This window comes from Syngnathus acus, chromosome 2, assembly GCF_901709675.1.
Source record: "Syngnathus acus chromosome 2, fSynAcu1.2, whole genome shotgun sequence".
Lineage (NCBI taxonomy): Eukaryota > Metazoa > Chordata > Actinopteri > Syngnathiformes > Syngnathidae > Syngnathus > Syngnathus acus.
Window position 1 is genome coordinate 6439100 of NC_051088.1, and position 25748 is coordinate 6464847.

At 39.3% G+C, this 25748-nt stretch overlaps 2 protein-coding genes and 1 long non-coding RNA gene across 3 annotated transcripts; 1 reads left to right on the top strand and 2 right to left on the bottom strand.

The window, feature by feature from the left end:
• Positions 1-1456: 1456 nt before the first annotated feature.
• Positions 1457-8057, top strand: zgc:171775 (STKc_p38 domain-containing protein). Its single transcript, XM_037266471.1, has 12 exons — positions 1457-1692; positions 2975-3104; positions 4007-4065; positions 4271-4382; positions 4787-4816; positions 5183-5230; positions 5503-5617; positions 5701-5772; positions 6060-6139; positions 6249-6327; positions 6628-6801; positions 6911-8057. Exons 1-12 carry the CDS (start codon positions 1559-1561, stop codon positions 6970-6972), a joined length of 1095 nt encoding a protein of 364 aa, XP_037122366.1. The 5' UTR covers positions 1457-1558; the 3' UTR covers positions 6973-8057.
• On the bottom strand, positions 5738-19767 carry LOC119131771. Its single transcript, XR_005099709.1, has 3 exons — positions 19757-19767; positions 15936-15939; positions 5738-5826 (listed from the first exon to the last, which is right to left on the bottom strand). It is a non-coding gene; the product is annotated as an uncharacterized LOC119131771 (long non-coding RNA).
• Positions 8386-12999, bottom strand: LOC119131752 (keratin, type II cytoskeletal cochleal-like). Its single transcript, XM_037266463.1, has 9 exons — positions 12399-12999; positions 11205-11413; positions 11065-11125; positions 10878-10973; positions 10548-10712; positions 10094-10219; positions 9782-10002; positions 9638-9690; positions 8386-9223 (listed from the first exon to the last, which is right to left on the bottom strand). The coding sequence occupies exons 1-9, from the start codon at positions 12879-12881 to the stop codon at positions 8988-8990; spliced, it is 1650 nt and encodes a 549-aa protein (XP_037122358.1). The 5' UTR covers positions 12882-12999; the 3' UTR covers positions 8386-8987.
• Positions 19768-25748: the final 5981 nt, after the last annotated feature.

Genomic DNA, 25748 nt, shown 5'->3' on the forward strand with positions numbered 1-25748 from the left:
GCCAGTATATTCCCAATTACCATAGAAGCCCAGAGCCTCTCGTATGCTATTTTTAAGATTGCTTGAGGTCACCCTCTGCTGGCCAGACATTTTATCATTCGTTTGGTGAAAATGCTCATTTATTTTTTTATTACGCCTAAAATTCAACAGTTGTCAGTTATTGTCACCATGTCAGGTTTGTCCCAAGTTGATTTGATATTAGGTAGAAAGTTTGACAATGAGGGCACCTTCCCGCAGCTATTCACTTTGAATATGGACATCTACGTTTTCTTTGGATTGTTTAATATTGTGTGTTCAATGTTGCCCTTTTTGCATCCATTGCAGCCTGGTCATCTTGGATAACCCTAACCCCCTGTGGTATCTTCTCAAGGTTTCTCACTTTTCCCCAGTTGGGGTTTTGAGTTTTTCCCTTGCCCTCGTGGAAGTTAAAATCAGGGGATGTTGAGAATTTTTTTTCAACTTTGCCCATGTGAAGCCCTTTAAGACTTGTCTGTGATTAAGGGCTGTACAAATAAACTTGACTTTATTTCCATACAAAACTTACTTCATGCTGTTTTTGTTTGCTTGCATGTACATCTCATTAGGTTTGTCCTTTTGATTAAAAGTCATTATTTTCAGCAATTTGCTTGAGGTATTACAAAGCTACCACACAGCAGGATGTGAAGCTTTTTTTTCAAGTGGCTCATTGAGGTAAGGCCTGCTCAAAGTTTCACATATAGATGGACGGACGGATGGCGGAGGGACGGGTGAATGGATGGACGGATAATTGGATAGACGGGCGGACGGATGGATTTGAATTAAAGATTCACCTATAAGTGAAATACGGTTATTTCCGGTAGTGGTGGGAAATTACTGACATAAGGTCAATCTATTAACAGATGTCGTTAGCCCAGAACTTCATCGCTCACACAAAAACAACTGTACCTTTTTTACTCACTGGCCTTTGGGTTCATGTGTCCACCAAATGTCCCGACTCGTCCCCGGTTGTTTTATTATGTGTTGGTTGTCATGGGGTGGCACGGTGGCGCACTGGGTAGCACGTCCACCTCACAGTTAGGAGGGTGCGGGTTCGATTCCACCTCTGGCCCTCCCTGTGTGGAATTTGCATGTTCTCCCCGGGCCCGCGTGGGTTTTCTCCGCGCACAACGGTTTCCTCCCACATCCCAAAAACATGCGGTTCAAAAAATGGATGGTTGTCAGGGTTTCTGTCTGTGTCTGTGTCTGTGTACTCACCCTGCTCCATTCCGATCCGTGACCCCAAAGGGTCCATAAATTCAGGTAAACTCACATTTACGATGGACATTTCCTCTTCAAGCAAAGAGTTTGTAGTGAGTGCAAGCAATAAAAATTCATCATTAACTTGCACAGGTGCACAGGTGAAATTGTGCAGGATCGCAACATAAAAGGTCCGGACATATAAGGAGAAGTTTATGTGTCACAAGGGCGTATGGTTAGGATGAGCAGAGAGGCGCGGCTTCTTCCCTCCAACCTTTGCGACGCTCTCACCTGGCTGCTTCCAGTCAGACACTGTGTACTACCCGGAATGGACATTTGAGTCATGGACTCTCCACCGAGAAACTCTCCGGTAAGGCCGGGCTTCCAGAGTGTGGAGATCCAGAAGACAACATGGGAAGTCCCGGAAAGATACACGGCGCTGCGGGCAGTTGGCTCTGGTGCCTATGGCACAGTTTGGTGAGTTGAACCCGGGACGCGTGACAGCCCATCATCCATATCACAGTAGTTTCTACATTTTTATTATGCATATAAGGCTGATTACTGTTATTTAACACTTGACAAGGTTTGCCATGTTGCTGACTTAATGTAGGTAGAGCTTGAAGGACACGTATGGTGCATAACACAGGTATGTACTTTATGACATTCAAGTAGTTTCAGTATGATCTCATGCCCATAAAACAGATGTCATCCCTGTTGATAAATGGCCAAAGCCTCTTCAACCCAGAGTATGGTCAAGGCACAATCTGCATATGCTTTTAGCATGCATTCCACTCATCAGACTTTTGCACCCGCAGCTATCTGTTTTCTGCAAACAGGAGCACTATTGTGTGCCTCAGGCAAGTCAGCAAGTCAGTGCAGGTCCACTGATATGCAAGATCTCTTCCACCGGCACGCTAAGCCCATAGGGATGCCATATAGCGAATGATAAACGACTGACCGACCCTGAACTCAACAACTACACTAGCCACACCTGCACAAAACACTATAATGTAACTCAGGATGGTTTTTAATGTGCTTGTAGTTTGCAGCCATGTTTGCAGCACTGCTTTATACTAAGATTTTGCCCCTGTCATGCAAATAAATAAAGTAGCCACAATGCATATGTACCAAATAAAGATTTGCACATTAGTCGAGGTTACTTCTGTGTGTTATTTCCGACCTTAAGAAACTCATGTTTCTTTTTTTCTCAATTTGTAGCAAAGTTTGTGAACTATTCAACCTTCAGTTTTAATTCTTCATGTACTTCTAGTATGCCCTTGTTGTGGCTGTTTAAATGAAGCACTTCAGCCTAAAATGGCATTTTATGAAATAATCAGATTTTTTTTTAATTTTTCTACTTCGAAATCGTGGATATATGTTGTTCTATAACTCTTTTGTCCGTAAAGTGTATTTTTATGCATCTGTGGTGACTGTGGTTAGCATGAGAGCCTCACAATGGTGAATATTGCTCTTAAATGAAGATAGAAATTGTCCATAATTGTGAATCTGAGTAAGTATGCTTGTATGGCACTATGAGCCTTGTGATTGTCCAGTCCAGGATGTGCTCAGTCTGGCACCCAAAGTCATCTGTGGCTCCATCTCACCTGCAACCCTCATGAGGATAAGCATTTGAGGAAATGAATGGATGGGATGTCTGAATAATGCGACATATCTTGCCAATGACAACTTTCATAAGATAAAGAGGTGTTTAGTGGTTTTGAGAGTCTCTAATGTCCTCTCTGTAATGTGTTTGTGGTAGCTCTGCCATAGACCAGAAGACCAAGGAGAAGGTGGCCATTAAGAAGCTGTATCGGCCTTTCCAGTCCCTCATCCACACCAAACGAGCTTACCGGGAACTCAGGCTGCTTCGCCACATTGAGCATGAAAATGTACGTTTTATAATTCACTCATTTGTTCTACATTCCTCAAGGCTGGTTGATGAGCTTTAGGTTCCAGCACATCCGTACCAATTGCAATTGTTCTCATCTGTTTCATTCAGGCATAGTTGATTTTGAGGACACGCTAACTTTGTTGAACATTCAACAAAAGCCTATAATCTCATCCAAGATCTAGGGCAAGCTGGGAGTGCTGTTTGTTGTTAGAACCCGCATGTTCCATGCGCTATTTCTGCTTGTGACTGCAGGCTTTCATCATGTATACAGTTTTGCTGCTAATCCAGGAAGGAGGCTAAAAACGAGAAGAGATTGGTTCATAATTGTCCTTGGGTGTTGTTGTTTTCAAACAAAAGCAAAACTTTCTTTGAGCATGACCTCAATCCTCATTGCAAGAAAACCCAAAGAAGTGCACTCAAAGAAACTCAATGTACTCACTGAGTACCATGAAAAACAGACCGGAACTGATACCAACTCAGTGTGAAAGCAGTACAATAAGGCTTTTGTGCCATAAATTTCTTCCTTGGAACACAGGTCAAGGAAAATAGCAGCGCAGCAATTCATCTAAAATGTTATTTCACTTAAATCATTAATACATTAATTGAATTTGCATAAGTCCCTAATGTTATGGTGGTAGTCTCACAAACCTACAGTGTAGGTTCAGTTTCCATTCCGGGACAGAGCCAATGTGGCTGTGAACATTTGTCTACTTGTCCGACATCAGTTCCCCACGACCTTGAGATGTTGTAGATATGAGAATGGATGGATAGATAAATCTGAGTAAGAACTGAAAGGTGAAAAGAACATTGAGTTTTTTGCAGTATTTATGCTATGTTTAATAGATGTGTATGAAAATGTACTGCACATCTAAGCAGAATATCCCTTTTTCCCCGCCAAAGGTGATATGTCTCCTCGACGTCTTCACACCTGATTCTTCCATGGAGAAATTCCAAACCTTGTGAGTGAGCGAGCAACCAACCTCAACATTCTTCTGTTAGTTGTTGCAGCTTGCCGAGACCCTTTGATAGTGTGTGTAGCTGCCGTGCAAGCATGATTTTTAGGAGCAAGTGTTGACATGTTTGTATGGCTGTCTAACGTTTGTCTTGATTATGAAGTATAGTTTTCTTATCACAGCTCTTTGTCTTCCTTTTACAAACTTCTAGTTACATGGTGATGCCCTTTGTAGCGCAAGATCTGAGCCACATCATGAAGAAGCGGAGATTGACTGATCGCATTATCACATACCTGTTCTACCAGCTTCTAAGAGGACTTAAGGTAAGTGCGTGATTCGGTGTTGATGCACAGACATCTTAGGGTTTTTATTATTTTCTTATTTATTATTAATTTGTGTATCAACTTCAAATTATTATTTTTGTTCGCCCGGGAACGCAAAACTGTGCTAAGTTTGTTATGTTGTCATTCAACACAGCTGAAAAATCTTTTTTTTTATTGGTAGTAGTTCTTTTGTATTACATATACATTCTGAATTTAACTTAATAATTATAGCGAAGGCTTCATGTTTTTCAAGCAAACATCAATGATTTCCAGTTACGTCTGAAATAAATATGCATTTCAAAGTTACATTTGACACAGCTCATTTTTGGGTTGAACGAATGTAAAACAAAAAAAAAAAACTTTTTTTATATAATTTTCTTTGATTTGTGTTTCCCTCTTTCCAGTACATTCATTCTGCTGGCATCATCCACCGGGTTAGTATGGACAAAAATGCTCATACACTGTGTGGAATATTGTTTGATGGCAAACAAAAATCTGAACGCTCATCAGCGTTGCTTTGGTAACAACACCTTTGGCTCAAATCTAGAACTGCCAGCAGTGGCTTCCCTACACCAAAGCTCAAAATAGTAACATATACATTTCTTGGGGATAATAAAACTTGAAGTTTTTTTTATAACATTTACCATTTATTTAGGTGTATTTACTCAGGGATGAGGCTATTAGTTTATGGACCAGAGAGTGGTTTTTCAACAATTTTTTTTTTTCACTTAAATTCACCAACATTGTGTGCTTTGCTGTTCTTTTTTTTTATTTTTTATTAAAAGCGATTTTGTTTTTAGGACCTAAAACCTGGCAACTTGGCAGTGAACGAGAACTGTGAACTAAAGGTACACTTGAGTATAATGATTGAAAACCGAATAGCCAACAACATGACTATTTTGGTAGTCTGGTGCCGGTGCGAATGTGAACGTTCATTTTTGTCTAATTTACAGTGTTTGGGATTTTGACTGAAAATTAGGCGAAGTGGTAGACTTTTCAACAGGGGGTCTATTTTTTTGCGCAGATGGTGTATTTAATCGAGGCGCTACGGACAGACAGACTTGCGTTCGGAACAAAAAGAGTGCCCTCAATGCACAAATTATTTGTTTGACCTCATCAGATATTGGACTTTGGCCTTGCGAGGCACACAGAGACTGAGATGACTGGTTATGTGGTGACCCGCTGGTACCGAGCTCCAGAGGTCATATTCAACTGGATGCACTACAGTCAGACAGGTAGGCTTCGGAAGCAAGCATTTTTTCCACTTTGGTCACTGTCAATTTCATCACAGCAATATATTTCTCGCTACATGTGACAGTGGATGTCTGGTCAGCTGCCTGCATCCTGGCTGAGATGATCACCGGACAGATTCTTTTTCCTGGACACGACAGTATCCTCAAAATGGATGACACATTACAAGAGAAAATAAAACAAACAACTCACTCTGATTTAGAATTCATTAGTAGTTAATTAACAAAAGTGCAAAATAAAAGTGACAACGCCCTGAGTTTTTGTTCAAAATGATACTATTATAAACAGTTGTCATAAACTTAAAATCCAAAACAGTTGCAATTCATACAATGCATCAAAGCATTTCAACTGAATCCTACTGGTATGCATCCGTATGTTATTTGTTCTCACAGCTAGATGAGATTTTTTTTTAACCATCTTGCTCAGGTCTTGATCAACTGAAAAAGATCCTCCGCTTGACTGGAACACCTGACTCAACTTTGGTGCAGAAGATGCAGAGTAAAGATGTGAGTTTTATATCCGCCGTGCATGCCAGAGTCCACATCTGGCACACATTCCAAGACATTTTATATGCCAACAACTTGAGAAATTGAAATGGGAGCGCATATTTTCCAGGCACAGTCGTATGTTCAAGGTCTCCCTGCGCAAAAGAAGAAAAACTTCAAAGAGGTCTTTCCGTCCATGGACGAAAAAGGTGGATTGATATCTTTTGACTCAAAACTACAGATACTAAATCTGGTTATTAATAAGCTATTTGATGTAGTTCTCCTTTTTGGCCACATGCAAACAGTTTCAGGTCAGTAGAACGCTTTGTTGAGGTGACTTTTTTCTCAACAATGTGTGTGGAAAGGGAAAGCTCAATTTCTGTCTCCCGCTGTGAGACAAATGTAATTTGTATTTGTTTATTCCAAGATGATACCTTGGGTTAATCTAACATTAGGGCTCTGAGTTAACCGTCATGAATAGATTACTAATGTTGAAATTTTAAATACAGCTGTCTCGCTTCTGGAGGGTATGTTGCTGCTGGATCCAGACACAAGGTTGACAGCCACACAGGGACTCTCGCACCCCTTCCTGGAGGAATACCATGACCCGGAGAGCGAGCCCGACTCTCAGCCGTATGATGATTCTTTTGAGAGCCTGGAGCTCACCATTGCAGAGTGGAAGAGTAAGTCTGGCTGTTGAAAAAGTCTTTTAACAGTGTATGGGATGACTTGGTGTTTTCCCTAGTAATACTCTGAATAAGAATGATGCTATTTTTCCCTTCATCCTCTCAGGTCTCATCCACATGGAGATTATGACTTTTGACCCAGATGATCCCAGTCAGACAGCCATATAGGCAGATGCACCGGCGCTAACCTTGTATTTAATTTTTAATACTCCCTTAAGCCTTTTTGCTATCAGATAATAGCTAAATGTAAATGATTATGAACTAACTATACCCATGTGATGTGCTAACCAGTCGATAATGAATAATTCATTTCGTCAGCCCTCTAATTATCGGTGAAGCCCCCTTTAGCCCCGGGAGATAAAACAAATCCTGCTGTTGCTATTGTATATTTAGTCATTGATATATTTATTGTATTTTCTCCTAGTATTATTATGTATTTACCTATTTATCTTTTAAGTGCTGTATATATGAGTCTCAGTCTAACGCTTTGATTAGTCCTGCAGTACAAATATTGTGATTCTCAGGCCACAGCATTAATACGAGTATTTGCAGTGCAAAACAAATTGGGCAAAGGGAGAAATGGTAGTAGTCATATTACTTTTGACCACTAGAAAGCAGCATTAGATCAATTCAAACAAGCCTTAAGCGTGAAAACGATATAAACCGGTGTTGTCATGTATTATGTTTTTGACAAATGGAGATAGTATAGTATCTTGTGCCAAATCAAATTGGTTAATTTATAAAATTCTGAATCAATCTCAGAGCTAATATTCCAAACTTTGCTTGAATGGGAACAGACAAAATACAAAATATTGGAAATTACTTCTCAGTATGATACACGATTATAGCAACCACTATAATAATACATACCCCCACCCCAACCTACTCCGTTTCTCATGGAGTGATTAAGTCCTGAACTTTAATAACATAACTGGGTGTGAAATCGTTTTCTTTGCCTCAGGCTTGGTTTGTGTTAGTGAAATTTTGCACGTTTGCAATTGTACTGTTTAGGTTTCTGTCAGGTGATGCCAGATACAGCACGATCTGAAAAGATTTGACTACAGCAGGGGGCACCAATGTGGTGCCCGTGGGAACCAGGCAGGCAGGTAGCCAGCAAGGACCATATGAGTACCAGGGTACGTGGGGTAAAAATTCCTCACCAGTGATAGGATTTTCTTGGAGTGTTGTACAATTGATCATTTAAAAAATGTATGCACTGTGAGATATCTGATTAAAAAGTGTTGCATATAATCATCTGTTTGTTATGGAGACATCATTAACGTGATCAGTGTATGAAAAAAAAAACCCATCTTAAAATGACTTGAAGTGACGTGTGACAAAGACTAATTTGCACTTCAAAGAGGATGGAGTCTGTCAAATTGCTCGACCAAACTTGAATTCACAATCATATTTTATGGAACCCTGTTATTTTCATGATCTGACTTGTCGGTGAAAATGACCCTGATGATTCAAATGACTATCTTTAGATTCAAGTTTTTACAATTCAGTGCTTTACATTTCAAAAATACTTCACTTATATGAAAATCCCCCTTCTAAATGTAACAAAGCAGGCATTGTAAATTAGATGAACTCAGCTTTATTCCAGGCTTGGTGGAGAACAACTGGGTTGACCCAGTCAGAGTCAAGCAAAAGCAATACAAACCGTAACTGCTAGTTTACTCTCTCTCAGACAGATAGATGCTAGAAATTGTGTGAAAGTGATGTATGGTGTGTGGCTGCTTCATACACGCTAAGAGATGTAAGACTGCAGTTAAAAGGACCATGTAAAGGATTTCTTCATTGGGAATATAAGAGACCCGGCCCTCCTCCTGTGCCTAACATCTTAGCGTGCATTGATTGGTTGCATTGCAGGGATTCTCTGTCATGCAACTACAAATATGTGCTTGTCTACAAGACAGCATGCAGCTAACAGCAAACAGCCACAAGCACAAAAAAGGACTGACTCATATGAATGCTCTGCTTTGTGTTGGTGTTCCAATAATGGCTCTGCCTCTGCTTGGATTTTGATGGAACCTCTGACTCCCTGAGTGTACAGTATGTGCTAATTAAACCAAAGACGTATAGAAGTAAAGAGAACAAGAGATGCGTTGATATGTGGAAGGTTTTTCCGAGTCGTGGCCTGATGACGGACAGGAAGGGACACAATGGGTTCAGGCGGATGTTCAACGGCGAGAGCTGAGGCTTGTTCTTGATGTCATCATGGTGCTGCCGCCGCTGCTCATTCGGGACATGTTGCCATAGCCTCCCATACCAGTGCTTCCACCCATGGACATGCCCATGCCACCTCCCATGCCACCTCCTATGCCACCTCCTATTCCACCTCCCATGCCACCTCCCATGCCACCTCCCATGCCACCTCCCATGCCACCTCCACCATATCCCATTCCGCCTCCTGAACCTGGTGATGGCAATGGGACAAATGAAACAGAAAGAATGTAAATGTGCCATGACACACAAGGAAAACTACATTACTTCATTTCCAACTTGTCTTCAAACGTCATGTTTTGAATCAACAAATAACTTGAAAATATCATAAGGAAAATTAAAAAAAAATCTAATCCTTTTAAATTCAGCAATTGTATCAGTATTCCATATCAAGCACACAACAAAAGAAAAAAAAATGCACCAGGAAATACCTAATACTCCTGGATATGAGAGGACATTCATTTGATGCCTAGGTGCATCATCATTGACATTATAATTCAAAACCAATTACCATTAGCATGTTTACTTTTATTTATAAGGGCTCATGTTCAAAACTCTGGCTTCAGCGTGATTCTTGAAAACGAAAGAATTGAACATCAATACTCACTGATGCCTCCGCTGGATGACTGTATGTGGATGGTTGCATCTACATTGCCAATTCTGCAAAGAAGTTAATAAAACAACCTCAGGTGCTGCACACTAATAATGGACTGCATTCATATTAAAGGGGGAAAGGTGTCAAAACAAGTACCTTTGCTCCTCGCCTTCCAGCAGTTTCCTGTAGGTGGCGATCTCAATGTCAAGCGTCAGTTTGAGATTCATGAGTTCCTGGTACTCCCGGACCTGGCGGGCCATGTCCTGCTTGGCTCTTTGCAGAGCATCTTCCAAATCCTTGATTCGGGCCTTGGCGTCCTGTACGGCCAGCTCGCCACGCTCCTCGGCCTCAGCGATCTGAGTCTCCAGGTTGGCACGCTGCAAATAGAAAAATAGCCACCATACGTTCAAGAAAAGGGTTGAAAAATAAAACTTCACCCAGAAGTAAACTTGAATCGAAAATGTATACCTGTCCCTTGACCGCGTCAATCTCATTCTGGAGACGACTAATCATACGATTGAGTTCTGCGATCTCGCTCTTGGTGTTGCGCAGGTCATCTCCATACTGGCCAGCAGAGGCCTCCATGTCCTTGTACTGGAAGGACAAGAGTGGAAATCTTACAGCCATTGACATGGTGTTTTTCGACAGAAGGCTAAAACAAGAAATATGGAATTTCAATTTCCTGCATTGGTTTGGCAGTTGTTAACCACTTTTCATAATGTTCTTTACTGCCAAACACGGGACTGCGATGGCACATTATGGACCCAAACCTTGGATTTAATTTTCGGTTGGACAATTCTTTTTTTGTGAACATCTTCACCTGTGGTATCTACTCTTCCAATTCCAAGTAATATGTGATCCAGTATAACATTTATCAACTGGAAGGGAAGAGTCTGCATTTGACATTGCGTTCACTAACTACCTTCTGCTGGTACCAGTCCTCTGTGGATAGACGGTTTTGGTTGGCGATGTCCTCGTATTGAGCCTTCACTTCTGCGATGATGGAATCCATGTCCAGGTTACGGCTGTTGTCCATCTCCACAATGACTGATGTGTCCTTGATCTGGCTCTGGAGTTCACGCAGCTCCTGTGAATATGCAAAACAAATTTGACATTTAGGTTAGTGAAGTTCAGCTGGTCATGGTTAACTTAAAGGTTGTGACAGAATCTCTCCCTGTTGCCACACCAAAGGGAAATGAGTCCTTATTTCCTAGACTCATTAGCCCAACTGAATCGAGTTTGTTTTACGTACAGCATCATAGACAGCTCTGAGGAAGTTGATCTCATCCTGAAGAGCATCGACCCTTGCCTCCAGATCAAGCTTATTTAAGTAGGCACCATCAACATCCTGTATGAAGATGAGGTGATGATAGAGACAAGGTAATTGTTTTTAAAATGTACAGTTTCCATTTTTAGATGTACTTTTAAGAATCATCCACCTTCTTAAGGAGAACAAATTCATTCTCCACTCCGGCACGCTTGTTGATTTCATCCTCATATCTGAAACAGTGAAAGCAATGTATTTAATAATTGGCTGTGCTTATCAAATACTGTTAAGACACGAACAAATTAGACACACTTGTTCTTGAAGTCCTCCACCATGTTCTGCATGTTCCTCAGCTCTGCCTCCAGTTTCATTTTCTCATTGCCAAGTCCATCGAGCTGTCTGCGCAGGTTGGCAATGTAGGCCTCGAACATAGCGTCAATATTGGAGCGGGTAGTGGTCTGTTCCTGCAGAAGATTCCATTTGGTCTCCAGCATTTTGTTCTGCTGCTCCAGGAAGCGCACCTAATGGGAAAGACGAATACACTCTTAGTAGGGTAGGGGGTGGCATTTCTTTATGGCGTGCAAATAGTGTTTCGGACGGAAAATTCCAAGGCCTTTTAATATAATTATATGGTTGTCACTGGGATTTGGAATAATCATCGGTGCACCCTCGCATACCACCCAATTAAAATGTAGTGGACACGTAATGAGATCAACTGAGCGTGTGAGATGATCTGAACAGACATGTTTGAACATTTTGCTCCTGGCAGCATGAACATGAAATGAACGTGCCCCGATGACGTTGAAGCCCATCCCTTCATTTTGGCCTCCACACCTCATTTAGCCACTCCCTTATGCATTTATGCTTTTTGGGCCTCAGGGCCGCGCACTTTTATCGAGTGCCCATCCTTGAAGATTCCTGAAGAAAAAAAAAAAAAACTCTAGTATTGTGGCGGTGATTACTGATATTTTCCCTGATAGGCTCCAGCCACACGTGTCCTGAATTGATACCAAACAAATTTATTCCTGATGAGTGCATTATTTTCTACATACGTATGTGAATCCAACAAGTTAAATCCACATCAGCTTAAACCTTCACTTTTACATGAATTCTAGTAGTTACAGATCAGGTGTGCCGCTTCACTCTGAGGGCCTCGAGTCCAATCACCAGTAACATGATCTCCCTTGACTTTAAAAGTATCGGACATTGGATATGACCACTATAATGTTTCTGCCTCTCACTGTCAGGCAGATGGCAGGGGACCACCTATGGTCATAGAACATTAAATGGGAAGTGGCCTTCTTGGCAGCTTCTACTTTGAGAAAACCAGTTTTGAGTTAAGAGTATGTAGTCATTAACATAGTTTAGATATCCCCACATTCTGGTCATTAGCTAAAGAGGCGGCACTTCAGAATAAAGTAAATGTTCAGTTTTGCACAAACACACAAATGTCAAGTTATGAGGGTTTCTCCCCGAATGACTCTCAAACATCAAAGAACCACTTACTTTGTCAATAAAGCTGGCAAAGCGGTTGTTCAGACCCTTGATCTGGTTTTTCTCGTCTGTTCGGACCATCTGGATACTGGGATCGATGCTAATGTCCAAGGGGGTCAGCAGGTTCGTGTTGACTTGGACGTTTGTAATAGCTGGAATAGCTCCACCATAACCACCGCCATAACCAAGACCACTACCCATCCCAAAACCAGCTCCACTGATCCCATAACCAGCTCCACTTCCAGCAGCTATGGAATAACTACCAAAACCGCCACCAATACCACCACCACCACCACCACCACTACCACGCATGCTTGATCTAAGAATAGTGCTACTTGAGGAAGCTATTGGGACTGACCTATAACTAACTGCAGATCGTGAGGTGAATCCACCACTGCCACCGCCACCGCCACCGCTACCATACGTGCCAAAATTACTTCCGCCGCCAGTCCCATAGCTGGTCCTCACAGTTTTAATGCTACGCATGCTCGTCATTTTGAAGAAAAGGAGTCACAGAGAAAAGGAGGAGCTGAGAGAGAGAGGCTTGGCAGAGCAGAGGAGTCCACAAAGAGGAGAGTCGTCCCTCTAAGTACCTGTTTCTTGTGCCTGATGGCTTTTTAAGAACCTCCAACAATGAGGGAGGTACCGACAGAGCTCCGCCTTCTCTGCACCTCCCAACCGTGCTCCAATCACAAGGAATGTGGAGGTCGCACCTGCAGTAAGGCCCACTTCCATGGATATATTTGGGCTGTCAAACAAGCAACTGTGCCACTCTTGTAAAAGGAGCTGTCTTGACACACCTAGCTAGATAAAGAACCTGCAATTGTACTACATTAAGAAAATCATGCAAAATGGGCAATATTGTTGTCCCATCTTGTCCCATCAAAGATTTCCAAAGCAAGTCCCCTGCATGATTTGCTTGGCGCACTTTTTTTTGTGTGTTGACAAATACTGGACACTCTCGCCTGCCTTGGATTTTGTCATGACTTTTATATACTTTTAGTTATACTGTTTTTAAAACATCTTTTTTGTAGTCATACTATAAGTAGAGGGTGCAATAACATATTGTCATCATACACGTTCCTCGTGAATAATTAAACAGAATAGAAAATGGTCGGATAGATGCTTTAATACTGTATATTGTTTATCATCCCTCGAGGGGAAAGTAGATTTTACTCTTGTGTTGCATGCTACACATGAATAGATCACACAGATGCAGGCATGCAAGGTGAGATGACAGAGGGAAAGGGTGTACAAATAGTTCTGTGCAGAGTGCCTTTCTCAAGAGCTCCGCAACAGTAGTCAGGAAGTAGACTCGCATTTCTCCAACAACTGCCTTTATTCTTATTTGCATCAAAACTCCAATTGCAATCTTCTGGTTCAAACAAACTAGGTATCAATGAATTTCTCATTGTAGAATCAAACCCAAAATTTCCATACATTGCTAAAAAAATCGAATACATTTATAAGCCTGCCTTTAGTTCTCATTATCAATAGATAAGGAGGACTCTAGATATATTTCAATAGCAGGTCACCACAAATAGTTTTCATTTAGTAGTTTGTAAATTATGTAATTTTACGCATAACCTAACATCAGAGGTAAAAAGAAGACGAGAGTTCCTGTTTCTACGTGTTGCAACGCATCACATTCACTCTAGATGAGGTGTTGCCTTCAGAGTCTCTCTTTTGCAAATAGGCCTCCTTAAAAGTGCTGGAGGGCAAGTCACACCCTGCAAGATTTTCCGTGACTTCTCGTTTTATATCCAGAATGCTCTCATTGAAAGTTTTCACACATTGCTTCAATTTTGTGATCATATATATAACTGTGTTCATATGCATTGGTCACAAGTAATTTTGCACTGTTAGTGAAGAATATAAAAAAAAAAAAAAGAAAAGGAAAAGAAAAGAATTGTCTGCACTCGGATCATAAAATTGTCTAAATCTGGAAGCTTTTGCACTTGTCCTTAAGATAAGCTAATTCACTTGTTTCCCACAACTTTGAAAATTCATACAAGCATTTAACTGCAACGTTTAAAAGGCCATTAAGCTCGTTCAAAGCTGTTAAGTACACGTTGCATAGGTATGCATTTACATACAAAAACAATGCACGTGATGACAGAGCAGACATGCTCATGTCATTGTTACAAACATTTAAAAACAATCAATGAAGAAAATTGTTTTTGTGTCAATGTCAAAATGCCTATTGACTTGATTGTCTTTTTTTTACAATGCGGAATCCAATATAGCTGGAACCATATGAGTGATATCTCAAGCTGTCCTGTTTGCACATGTAGTGGAATGTTTGCAGGCTAATGTTCGTCTTTGTGAGAACTGTCATAGAGACGGGAGTTTACGCTGATATAGTAAATCTTGGCAAATCAATACAATAAGCATGGACTGAATCTATCGGGTGAATGTGTTTTCTGCTGCCTTACCTTGCCAACTGACCTAATAGTTAAGATGTTTATTTGACATGTACTCAAGCAATTTCCCATCTTTCTTAGAACTGGGGTTTGTTTTTCACAACACAATCAGGGTTTTTCTGTGGGATACAAATACAAGTCTATTGGCAATGAGTAAGCTTGTCTTGACTATCACTAACTCAAATATTGTAAACCACACCCTTGACCACAGTTGCCAAGAGCAAAATGGCAAAGCTGAACATGCAGAGCAGAATTATGAGCCTAGCTCAAATATTTCTTTGGTTCTTTTATTTCAACATGTTTAAAAGTGAATGGGTGGGGAAAGACATTTGGGAATTCATTTTCCCATCGTTATACTTTTGGCCCCACAAATGTCGCAAATTGAAATTCTTTTTTTTAGGGCACCAGTAAGTTCTAGTCCCATAGAATTGTCATTACTTTTGTACCCGCTACTTTTGTGCTCTATAATAATAATAATAATAATAATAATAATAATAATAATAATGTAATTGCTTTAGGAACATGCTTTCTGAAAATGTACACTAAATGCTTAATTACGCTAGTTCTGTACTCTCTAAACTCCTGCCACCACTCCCTGTCCTTTCTCTACTATGTGGTGCAGCAGAATGAATAGACTAGGACTCACAAATTATGCCTGGCAACAAGTGTCGCAATGCAATACAGAAATGAATTTTGATTATATTTGTTGCGATGCAACAAATATTTTTGTTGTGAACTAGTAGAGTAATCTGTGGGATGTTTCAAAGGTGCTGGAAACTACAAAGGTACATCAGACACTACAAGAGTAGTTTTCATTGCAAACAGTTTATGTTTGATGCATTGCAAGCTATGTTGCACAATGGGTAAAAATGGGTCGCGGCCCCCTCAGGCGATCTGACAAGAAGGCTGTGTCACCCCATAAATCATGGGAACTTTCTGCATTTAAACAAGAGGGAGCTTATTTATTAAGCCATTGGTACAGTAGTGCCATGCCTCTGCCTGCTCAGAACCGCTGCATGAGACAACTTGCTTCATGCTCATTCGTTATATAACACTCACTGCAGCTGCCTGCGGCCCCGCTTTTTTCCCTCAAAACTAGAACCACATCTGCAAAGAGACAAGCTACGTACCTATGTATCTCTTTACGTGTGCATTGTACCGCTTAAGGTTTGATTATTATTTTTTTTTCAAATGAAACATTACTGACTAGTGGGCGGATTAAGTTATTCTATACTTGATCTGCAAATGACATTTTGGTAAAGGCTTTGGTTTCTGCAGCCACGTTCTTGTGACTCTTGCAGCCTTCATTGGTGTCTTCACTAAGTGAACGGCGAGCTTTATTGGCTTGAGATAAAGTGACCATTGGCCATTGCACAACAGTGCATTTCTTTGCCTTAGAATTTTTGAGAGTTTCTTTCTCAGTTTGATAGGGTCATTATTGTTACATCAGCTCCGCTAGTAACATTTTATTGTTTTATTTGTGCCTGAATTTGAGCAGGGAGAAATCAGGTGAGAATGTATGCCTCACAGTCAGGAGATCCCAGTTTGAATTTTTAAATCAACATTCCTGCATGAAGTTTCAATGTTCTTCCTATAGGTGAGATTTCTCTAGGCATACATCCTCACCACAAAAACATGCATGGTAGGTCCGTCTAAATTGTCCATAGGTGTGAATGGTGGCTTGTTTATACCTACTCTTTGATTGAATGGTGACCAGTCCAGGGTATCCTCCACCTAAAATTGTCCATAGGTGTGAATGGTGGCTTGTTTATACCTACTCTTTGATTGAATGGTGACCAGTCCAGAGTGTAATCCACCTAAAGTCATCTGTAGTGATACTAATGTGAATAAGCATTAATGGATGGGTGAGAAGATTATAGGGTCAAGCAGAAGTATAGGTTCAAAATTGCAACAAAAATTACACAATCCACTTGTAATGTCGAGCCCCTTTCACCCCCAACCTCCAACACCTAATTTAGTTTGCACCTTTTTGTAAACCCTCTATATTTCTATATTTAAGATCAGGGGATGTTTGAGAATATTTGTCATTTTCCACATGTCCTGAGTGTTGTTAGTCACCTAAATGTTGAACAGAGGCTGTGATGTACCGAAGTCAAATTCCTTGTTTGGCACGCTCAAACATGGCGAATAAAAACTCTTGAATCTTGAATCTTTTAACAACTTCTACTTTTTTTTTTACTTCTCATTAGAATGGTCTTGCATTACTGATTTAAAGTCATCTTGGATTTCCACTCAACCTTAGCACTAGGTAGGGCTTGGTTTTAGGGGCCACTAATAGGCCAGAACTGTCACTGAAGAATGCAAACCACCTCGAGGTAAAACCACACCTGCAAGCTTAGCAGAAATGAACACAATCAAAATCTCCTTCATTCACATTCTCTTAATCCTACCTCATTTGACATGTTTTCTTATGTCTGTGAGCTGTAACTAAAGCTACAGAAACACCAATTGAGTTTAAAAAGAGAAAATAAATACAGTACATGTTAATGATAATATCGTGTTAATGCTCTTAACTGCAGTAGAGTGGTACAGATTTTTAAACTCGTACTTACTCATATCCATCTATCCATACTGCTTGTCCCCACAGGGGTTGCGAGCGTGCTGGAGCCTATCCCAGCAGTCATCAGGACAACCAAATTAACCGGTTGCCAGCCAATCGCAGGGCACACAGAGACGAACACTCGCACTTACACCTACGGTTAATTTGAAGTGCTTGCATGTTTTTGGGATGTGGCAGGAACCCGGAGTACTCGGAGAAAACTCACGCAGGCACGGGGTGAACATGCAAACTCCACACAGGGAGGGCCAGAGGTGGAATTGAACCCACAACCGCTGAGCTCTGTGGTGGACGAGCTAACCAGTGCGCCACAGTGTCACGCCCACTTTATTTATTTGTTTATTTTAGTGATTTTATGTCCAGGCCGAGTAGACCAATATTCAGAAAACCGGCAAGGGATCAGAGTAAAACTTCTACCGCACCGCATCGAGAGGAGACAGATGAGGTGTCTCGGGCATGAGCTCAGCAAAGTAGCTGCAGAGAGGGGCCTCTCTGCTAAGGATACTGCCCCCGCGACCTGACCCCACATAAGCAGTAGAAGACGGAGAAGATGGATGGATAAAATACCTTAAACTTTGAATTCTGCCATGCAACAAATGGTCATGCAAATGCAAGAAATGTTACTGAAGCAACAACTCAATGTTTTTCCAGTTGGGACGTTTCAATAATAAAGCATACTAATATGTGTGCATTTTTATGAGGAGGGGGGTGAAAAATACAAACCAAAAAACACAGCAACGTATTTTCTTTTTTTCTGTACAAAACACTACGCGTGCTCCATTTTAGGGAATTTGAACAGCATTGTCCTGTGTGTTTTGTCCTCTCTCCTATTTACTGTACTATATAATCACTTGATGATATGGTGGATTAAATGTTATTTTATGCCATTTTACTTAAGGACAAATCTTGACAACATGGGTAGTAGATACTTAACTTGTATTAAGTAGTTGTTGACAGACACTAAGTCTTCCGCATTTGATTGCTTTGTGTAGAACTTAGGCCTTCCTGTCCAAAGCAATCGATCATGTCCATGGCAGCTGACACAAACATGGCACTGCACATTAAATCAGATTTTCTTGATAAGAATCTAATCTCGAGCATTTTGGAGGAAGGCAAGAAAGCAGAGTCTGCACCTCTCCTGATAAAAAATGCAGATTCTCCAAACAAGTGACTTTTCTTTTGGATACCATCAAAATGAACACTTTCCTTGCCGTGGAATTTTTTCTTGAGGCGAAAAAACTGTTGATGTGCCATTTACTTGAGTCAGTGACTACCCTGCAGATGCACACTATGATAACAGAGCAGTTCTGTATGGTTTGAATGCAATGTGTTACATCACATAGACATATGACATCTATGTATGTATTGCTCATAGAGAGACACATTATAGAGAATGAACAAATTTTATTGTGCCCACACAATGTATCAAGACCCAGTACAATAACTGTTGTGAAAATCTATTCTCACTGAAAGAGCAGTTGGAATCCCTGACATTTTTTTATGGTGCGGTCAAGCAAAAATTGACAAATTTGTCATAGAGTTGGTTCTATGTTTTTGTTTTTGATTTTGACAGAGACCCAGCCTCACTCAGAGTCCTTTTTGATTTTTTCTTTCAGTATTTGAACGCAAAAAATTGCCTGAATGACAGTCGCCTTTAATGAATCATTGATCATTTCATTCCTTTTCTGTCACTATCATTCTTGTACCACTTCAAAAGCACATTGCAGGCCCTGACTACCACCAAATGTAACGTCGTCTCCTCCTGTGACTTTTTTATACGCGCTGAGCAATCATGCTGTCTTGTCTCGACCTGCTTTTTGCAAGCAGCAGCATAAAGAACATGAGCCTTGCCCAGAGGCACTAGTCAGTGAAGAACGTACACTGTAAGAGGAGAGCTTATTTGGCGAGTGACTTTTGAAACAAACCTTATAAGGATATTTTCCTTCTCCATCATTCCATTTTCTACTGCTTATCGGGTTTTGGTTCACGGGAAGCTGCAAGTACAAAAAGCAGACTTCACCCTGGATTGGTTGCCAGCCAGTCACAGGACACGCATTCACGTTCATTCATCGGGTGTGGCCATATGCGGCTCGCAGGCCACAAATTGCCCATGACTGCAGTTCATGATCCAGTCATTCGTTACTAGCTTGTTTGTTTTACAACTACGTATGCTGTTGGAATTTAGCCTGAGCAGAAAACATGGGTGGATAGGTAATATATGATTGCATTTATTACCTATCCACCCATCCATTTTCTACAATGCTTGTATTAAAGCTATATAAATAACAGTCTAGATTTACCACACTGCCAAAATTCACGTGACATGGATTTATGGGTGTCATGTTGTTTCTCGGCTTCGCCATTTCCACAATGTTTAAAGTATAGGCCAAGTGAGGATTTTGTCACGTGGCTGTTGCGTTCATCCAAGACAAGGCCTTTGGATGCATTGTTTCTCATTTTTATAACTATAACTAATTTCTCTCATAGTTCGCTATCTAGCCATGATAATATACTCAGATTGTCATAAAACCTTTACACTGTGGGGTTTTTGTGGAAAATATTGATTAAAGATGTTGCGTTTTGGATATAGTCGCATGCGATGCATTGCATTGCATAGTTGCAAGCTTCGTCACAATTTGGCACCCGCAATTGTCGTTGCGACTTTCCTATACGCCTGGGTCTAATTACACCAATCCAAACAAATGTTGATTTTTTAAGAATGACAACATTCCTGGTTCTTGGAATTCTTAATCATAGTTGCAAAAAACTTCTAATCTGGTTGCACTATGTAGACTGTTTCTTGTGTACAATGACAATAAAGGCTTTCTGTCTATCTATATTTTTTCCACCTCACTAAGTTTTGTGACAAATGTACAAACAAAGAGCAATTACTTGTTTTATGGCATTGTTTAATTCACAATTGAGTGTCCCTTAATTCCGTTTTACCTAAATTACCCAAGTGCCTGAACATTTAGCACACTTCTTTTTAGCATATTATACATACAATGCAATAGACTAGCGTACAGCTCATTTACAATGACTAACTATTTTGGTGTTTCCGTGTCTGTGTCACTTTAAATCCATTCTAATATATTCCAGTTACACCTAAAATAGGTGAACCGGACTTATAACGATTCAGAATTCCTTTACTTATGGGTCTAGGCGGATAAGATGTTGTGATTCACTTTATCTTCTTCTGGAAAGCAGAATTACATTTAAGTACATTCAAGCCTTGACATGCTCTACTCCACCCTTGACGACATTCTTCTTTAAAGGTCTTCGTCTTTTTGCAATTACATATGCAATTATATATTTTAGGGTTAAACCTTTCCAAGGGTAATCTCTTTCTTCACTTTTTGCCAACGTTAATCAAGCAAAATGTAATTGTATATTTGCCAAGCCTTCATTACAAAAAACAAATCAGTGTTGATTGGCACTGGTACAAAGGCATTCCTTTAACATTATGTTGAATTTGCTGTGGTTTCACTGCAGCATATAAAGAAGCGTTACAAATTTTTTGGAGTAACTATATTCAACACCAATGCACACTTTAACCACAATAACAATCACATTTTTAGATGAAGAAAGCTCTCAGAAAGTTGTTAGACTGACAAACAAACAAACAGGCAAATGATAAAACAAACAAACAAACAAACAAACAAACAAACAAACAAACAAACACACACACACACACACTCATACGCACACACACAAACAAATACCTCATCATGCCTAATGTCGACAGGGGTTTTGCAAGTGTACCAAATGTCATGTCCAGGCATTGTGTATAACTTCTCATCCTACTGAGGTGAAGGACAGAACTCAGACAGAACTCCAGTTTCATGGTAAGATGCTGCCCCCTAGTCGTCATGCGTCACTTGAAAATGAATAAAAGTGAAAATAGAAATGAATGAATATTGATTGATTGATTGATTGATATCTTTATTTCGAACATCCAAAACAAAAAAGAAAAACAAAAAAACAAAAAACAAAACAAATAACACTCTAAAGTGCCACATAAGTCCATACAACAACAAAAATAAACCAACAAATAGAAGTAAATACATTAAATAAATAAATTAATTAATAATAATAATAATACATAAGTAAATAAAAAAATAAAGAATGCTCGAAAAGGAGTAGGAGGAAGCATAGCTTTTTAGATTCCTACCCCTTTCTCACTTCATCCATTAAACCAACGATTCAACATACTATACTGTAATTCTACAATATAACACAAGTAAACAAACTTGCACACTTATTGTTCTGTTTCATTTTTACTTGTGTGTAGCCCTTTGGCACTCTTAGCCTTTGTACCCGCTAAACAACATATTTTTATACATTTTTTTAAACTGGTGGATATTTGGACTTTGCTTGAGTTCCTCACTTAGATTGTTCCATAGTTTGACCCCGGTTATAGTTATACAGAAACTTTTTAAGGTTGTTCTTATGTTTAAGATTTTGAAGTTGTGATTCCCTCTTAACTTATAACCTCCCTCCCGATGCCTAAATAAGTTTTGGATATTATCTGGTAGTTGTTTTTTTGCCCTATACATGATGATTGCTGTTTGATAAGATACTATGTCAGTGAATTTCAATAGTTTGGATTGTATGAAAAGTGGATTTGTGTGTTCCAAGTAGTTGACTTTATGAATAGTCCTTATTGCTCTTTTCTGCTGAATGATAAGTGGCTGTAGTGAAGTTTTACAAGTATTCCCCCAAACCTCAGCACAGTAATGCAAATAGGGCAAGACTAGAGAACAATAAAGTGTACGAAGTGAATGATAATCCAGTAATTCTTTTGCTTTGTATATGACTGCCATGCTTCTTGAAATTTTAGACTTTATGTTTTTGATGTGTGGCTTCCAACTAAGCCTGTCATCTATTATAACCCCAAGAAATTTGTTTTCCTGCACCCTTTCAATTTCATTTCCATTTATTTCTATTTGTATCTTTATATTCGCTTTGCCAAATACCATAAACTTGGTCTTACTTACATTTAATGATAATTTGTTCCAGTCGAACCACATTTTTATTTTTTTCATTTCCTCATTCAGCATTGATTCCACTTGTTGGATGTCATCACCTGAACAAAAGATATTTGTGTCATCTGCAAAGTTGACGAGTTTTAGTTCTTTAGAGACTTTGCACATGTCATTTATATACAAAATAAATAATTTAGGGCCTAAAACTGACCCTTGTGGAACACCACAAGCTATTTCCAGATATCCAGAACAGTGATTACCCAACTTTACATACTGTTGCCTTTCTCGCAGATAATCCTTTATCCAGTCTAATACTAATCCCCTTATCCCATATTTTTCTAATTTATTGAATAGTATATTATGATTAATTGTATCAAAAGCTTTTTTGAGGTCAATGGAAACTCCTACTGCATGTTGTTTGTTGTCTATTGCATCTGTGATTTCCTCGATTGATTCCATTAATGCCTGCGCTGTTGATCTGTTTACTCTAAAACCATATTGGTTCTCTGCAAATAATTTATGTTTTTCCAAAAATCCATCCATTCTACTGTTAAAAAGCTTTTCCAATATTTTTGAGAGTTGTGGCAATATTGAGATAGGTCTGTAGTTTGTAAAGTTGTGTTTGCTCCCAGTTTTATAAAAAGGAATGACCTTAGCAATTTTCATCTTCTTTGGGAATGTACCAGTTAAAAATGACAAGTTACAGATGTACACAAGTGGCTTTGAAATCCCCTCAATGATTTGCTTAACTAACATCATATCAATCCCATTGCAGTCGGTAGATGTTTTATTTTTGCATTGTTGTACAATGTTAATGATTTCATTTTCATCAACTGCCTTCAAAAACATTGAGTGAGGATTCCTTTCTATTAATTTATCTCTGTTGCCTACGGAATTTCGGTTTCTTTGTGTGTCTTGACATATGAAGGGATTGACAATAAAGCTGACTTTGACTTTGACTTTGACTTTGATCTGGCGCTGGAATCGGTATGTTTTTTGCTATTTGAGGCCCAACATTTACACTGATTAAAACTGTTTGCCACTTCTTCCATATTATAATTTTCAGTATCATTTATAACAAAATATTTAGGTAATTTATGTTGTTCAGTACCTTCTCTAATAATGTGGTTTAGGAGAGTCCATATCCCCTTAATATTATTTTTGTTATCCTCTAATTTATTCTTATAATATTCTTTCTTACTTAATCTTATAATATTAGTTAATTTATTCTTATATCTCTTATATTTATCTTCAGCGCCTTCTGTTCTCTGTTTTATGAAGTTCCTATAGAGTAAATTCTTCTTTTTACAGGCATTTCTTAAGCCTTTTGTCAACCATGGACTGTCCTTATATTTAGTTTTTTTATTATATTCCTTGATTGGACAATGCTTATTATATAATGAAGTGAATATAGTCATCAATTTATGGTATGCATTATTTACATCTTTTTCTTTATATATTGCATCCCAGTTCTGTTCCATTAATTCATGTTTTAGAGTAGCAATTGTCTCATCTGTCCTAATTCTTCTTTGTTGTTTATACACCCCAATTTCAGATTTGAAATTATTGTCATATACTGTAAACACTGGAAGGTGGTCAGTAATATCAGTAATTAATAACCCGCTTGTTGTCCTGTTTTCTATTATATTGGTGAATATGTTATCTATCAGAGTAGCACTCTGTGATGTTACTCTCGTGGGTCTAGTGATTGTAGGAAAGAGACTCAGGCTATGCATTAAATTTAAAAAATCATCAATATTTTGTTGGTTATTTGGATTTAATAGATCAATGTTATAATCCCCGCAAATAAAAATATTTTTATTGCCTTTTTGTATAATCACACTTTCTATCCATTCTGTGAATGTCTCAATGCTAGAACCAGGAGCTCTATAGACACAGTTTATACTAATGTCTTTTTTCTTTTCAACACAAATCTGTATCGTGAGACATTCAAGAAGATTGTCCACCACCTGTGTCATAGCCTCTACAATCTTGAATTTCATATTCAAATCAACATAGATTGCAACACCACCCCCCGCTTTGCTCTGTCTGTTGTTGCATATGAATTCATAGCCTTCCATCTCAAAGTGCATTCCCTTCTCAGTCGTAATCCAGGTCTCAGAAATAGTTATTATATTAAATGATTGTTTGAATGTGTTTAAGTAATCCCGAATGCTACTAAAATTTTTATATAGACTCCGGCTATTGAAATGGATAATAGATAGCTTATCTTTTGTTAAGATGTCCGTATTGTACTGATCATTGCTGTAATAATAACATGTGTTGTTTGTGGTGGAGAAGAAATTATTGTCTGGGTCGATGTCCTGATCTATGTCCAGAGTGCTGCTTTCACTGTAATCAAACGTCAGTTGGAGTTGTTCATGTTCTTGTATCCACTGTGTTACCTGTCCATTGTTGCTTGATGTAGGTTGAGTAGTGTCCCTGAGCATTATGTTTGTGTTTTGTGTTGTTACCTCCATTCAGTTCCAAGTCCACTCCAGTTGAGGATACTTATTCGAGCTTTTCCAGTTCCTCAATACTCCTCACCATCAGTATCTTGGCCTCTTCTGGTGATCCATTAAGCTTGATATATATCTTGCAATTTCTGGTCCATGTACTCTGTATTTTTTTCATTCTTCTCAAGTGACGTGCTTTCTTTGCAATATCCGCATTGGTCTTTGTCAAATGTTCATTTATGTAGATGTCTGTACCTTTGAGCAACTTACCCTGCTTTAGAAGTGCAACTTTATATTTATTATATATAACTTATAATATACATATATGTAAGAAAATATAATAAATAAATAAATAAATAAATAAATAATAAAAATACATTGTCCCTAGGTGTGAGTGCGAGTGCGTATGGTTGTTTGTCTCTGTGTGCCCTGCAATTGGCTGGCAACCGGTTCAGGGTGTCCCTCGCCTACTGCCCGATGACGGCTGGGATAGGCTCCAGCACGCCCGCGACCCCCGTGGGGACTAAGCGGTACAGAAAATGGATGGATGGATGTATTTTAGTTACACACACACACACACGCGCGCACACACACAAACACACATTTTGCATGAGCAGCGATGTAGTGCAGTATGTGTACTAATTATTTTTCAGCAAACTCATTTTCAGTGTCAATGTTTCAATACATATTTTACGACAATGACAAATTCTATTTCCACTGGGAAAATTTAGCACCATTGTTCTTGCTCCATAACAACACAACATTGGTATCCCTGCAGGTGCACATGCAAGTTGTTGCTAATTCAAATGTGGTCCTACCATTTGCAGTTTAGTGTGTGTGTGCATTTGAAAGACTTTACTGGTTTGTTTACCCCCTGGAGAAAATAAATAAAACGCAAATTAATCAGATTCACTGCTCCA

Excerpts from the sequence above, each read along its gene's own strand:
- zgc:171775 (XM_037266471.1), top strand. The coding sequence starts at position 1,559 with ATGGACTCTCCACCGAGAAACTCTCCGGTAAGGCCGGGCTTCCAGAGT. Across the intron at positions 4,066-4,270 it reads ATGGAGAAATTCCAAACCTT|TTACATGGTGATGCCCTTTG; the intron begins GTGAGTGAGCGA and ends ACAAACTTCTAG. Across the intron at positions 4,817-5,182 it reads CTGCTGGCATCATCCACCGG|GACCTAAAACCTGGCAACTT; the intron begins GTTAGTATGGAC and ends TTTTGTTTTTAG.
- LOC119131752 (XM_037266463.1), bottom strand. The coding sequence starts at position 12,881 with ATGACGAGCATGCGTAGCATTAAAACTGTGAGGACCAGCTATGGGACT. Across the intron at positions 10,220-10,547 it reads AGGACTGGTACCAGCAGAAG|TACAAGGACATGGAGGCCTC; the intron begins GTAGTTAGTGAA and ends TTGTCCTTCCAG. Across the intron at positions 9,691-9,781 it reads CTGGAAGGCGAGGAGCAAAG|AATTGGCAATGTAGATGCAA; the intron begins GTACTTGTTTTG and ends ACTTCTTTGCAG.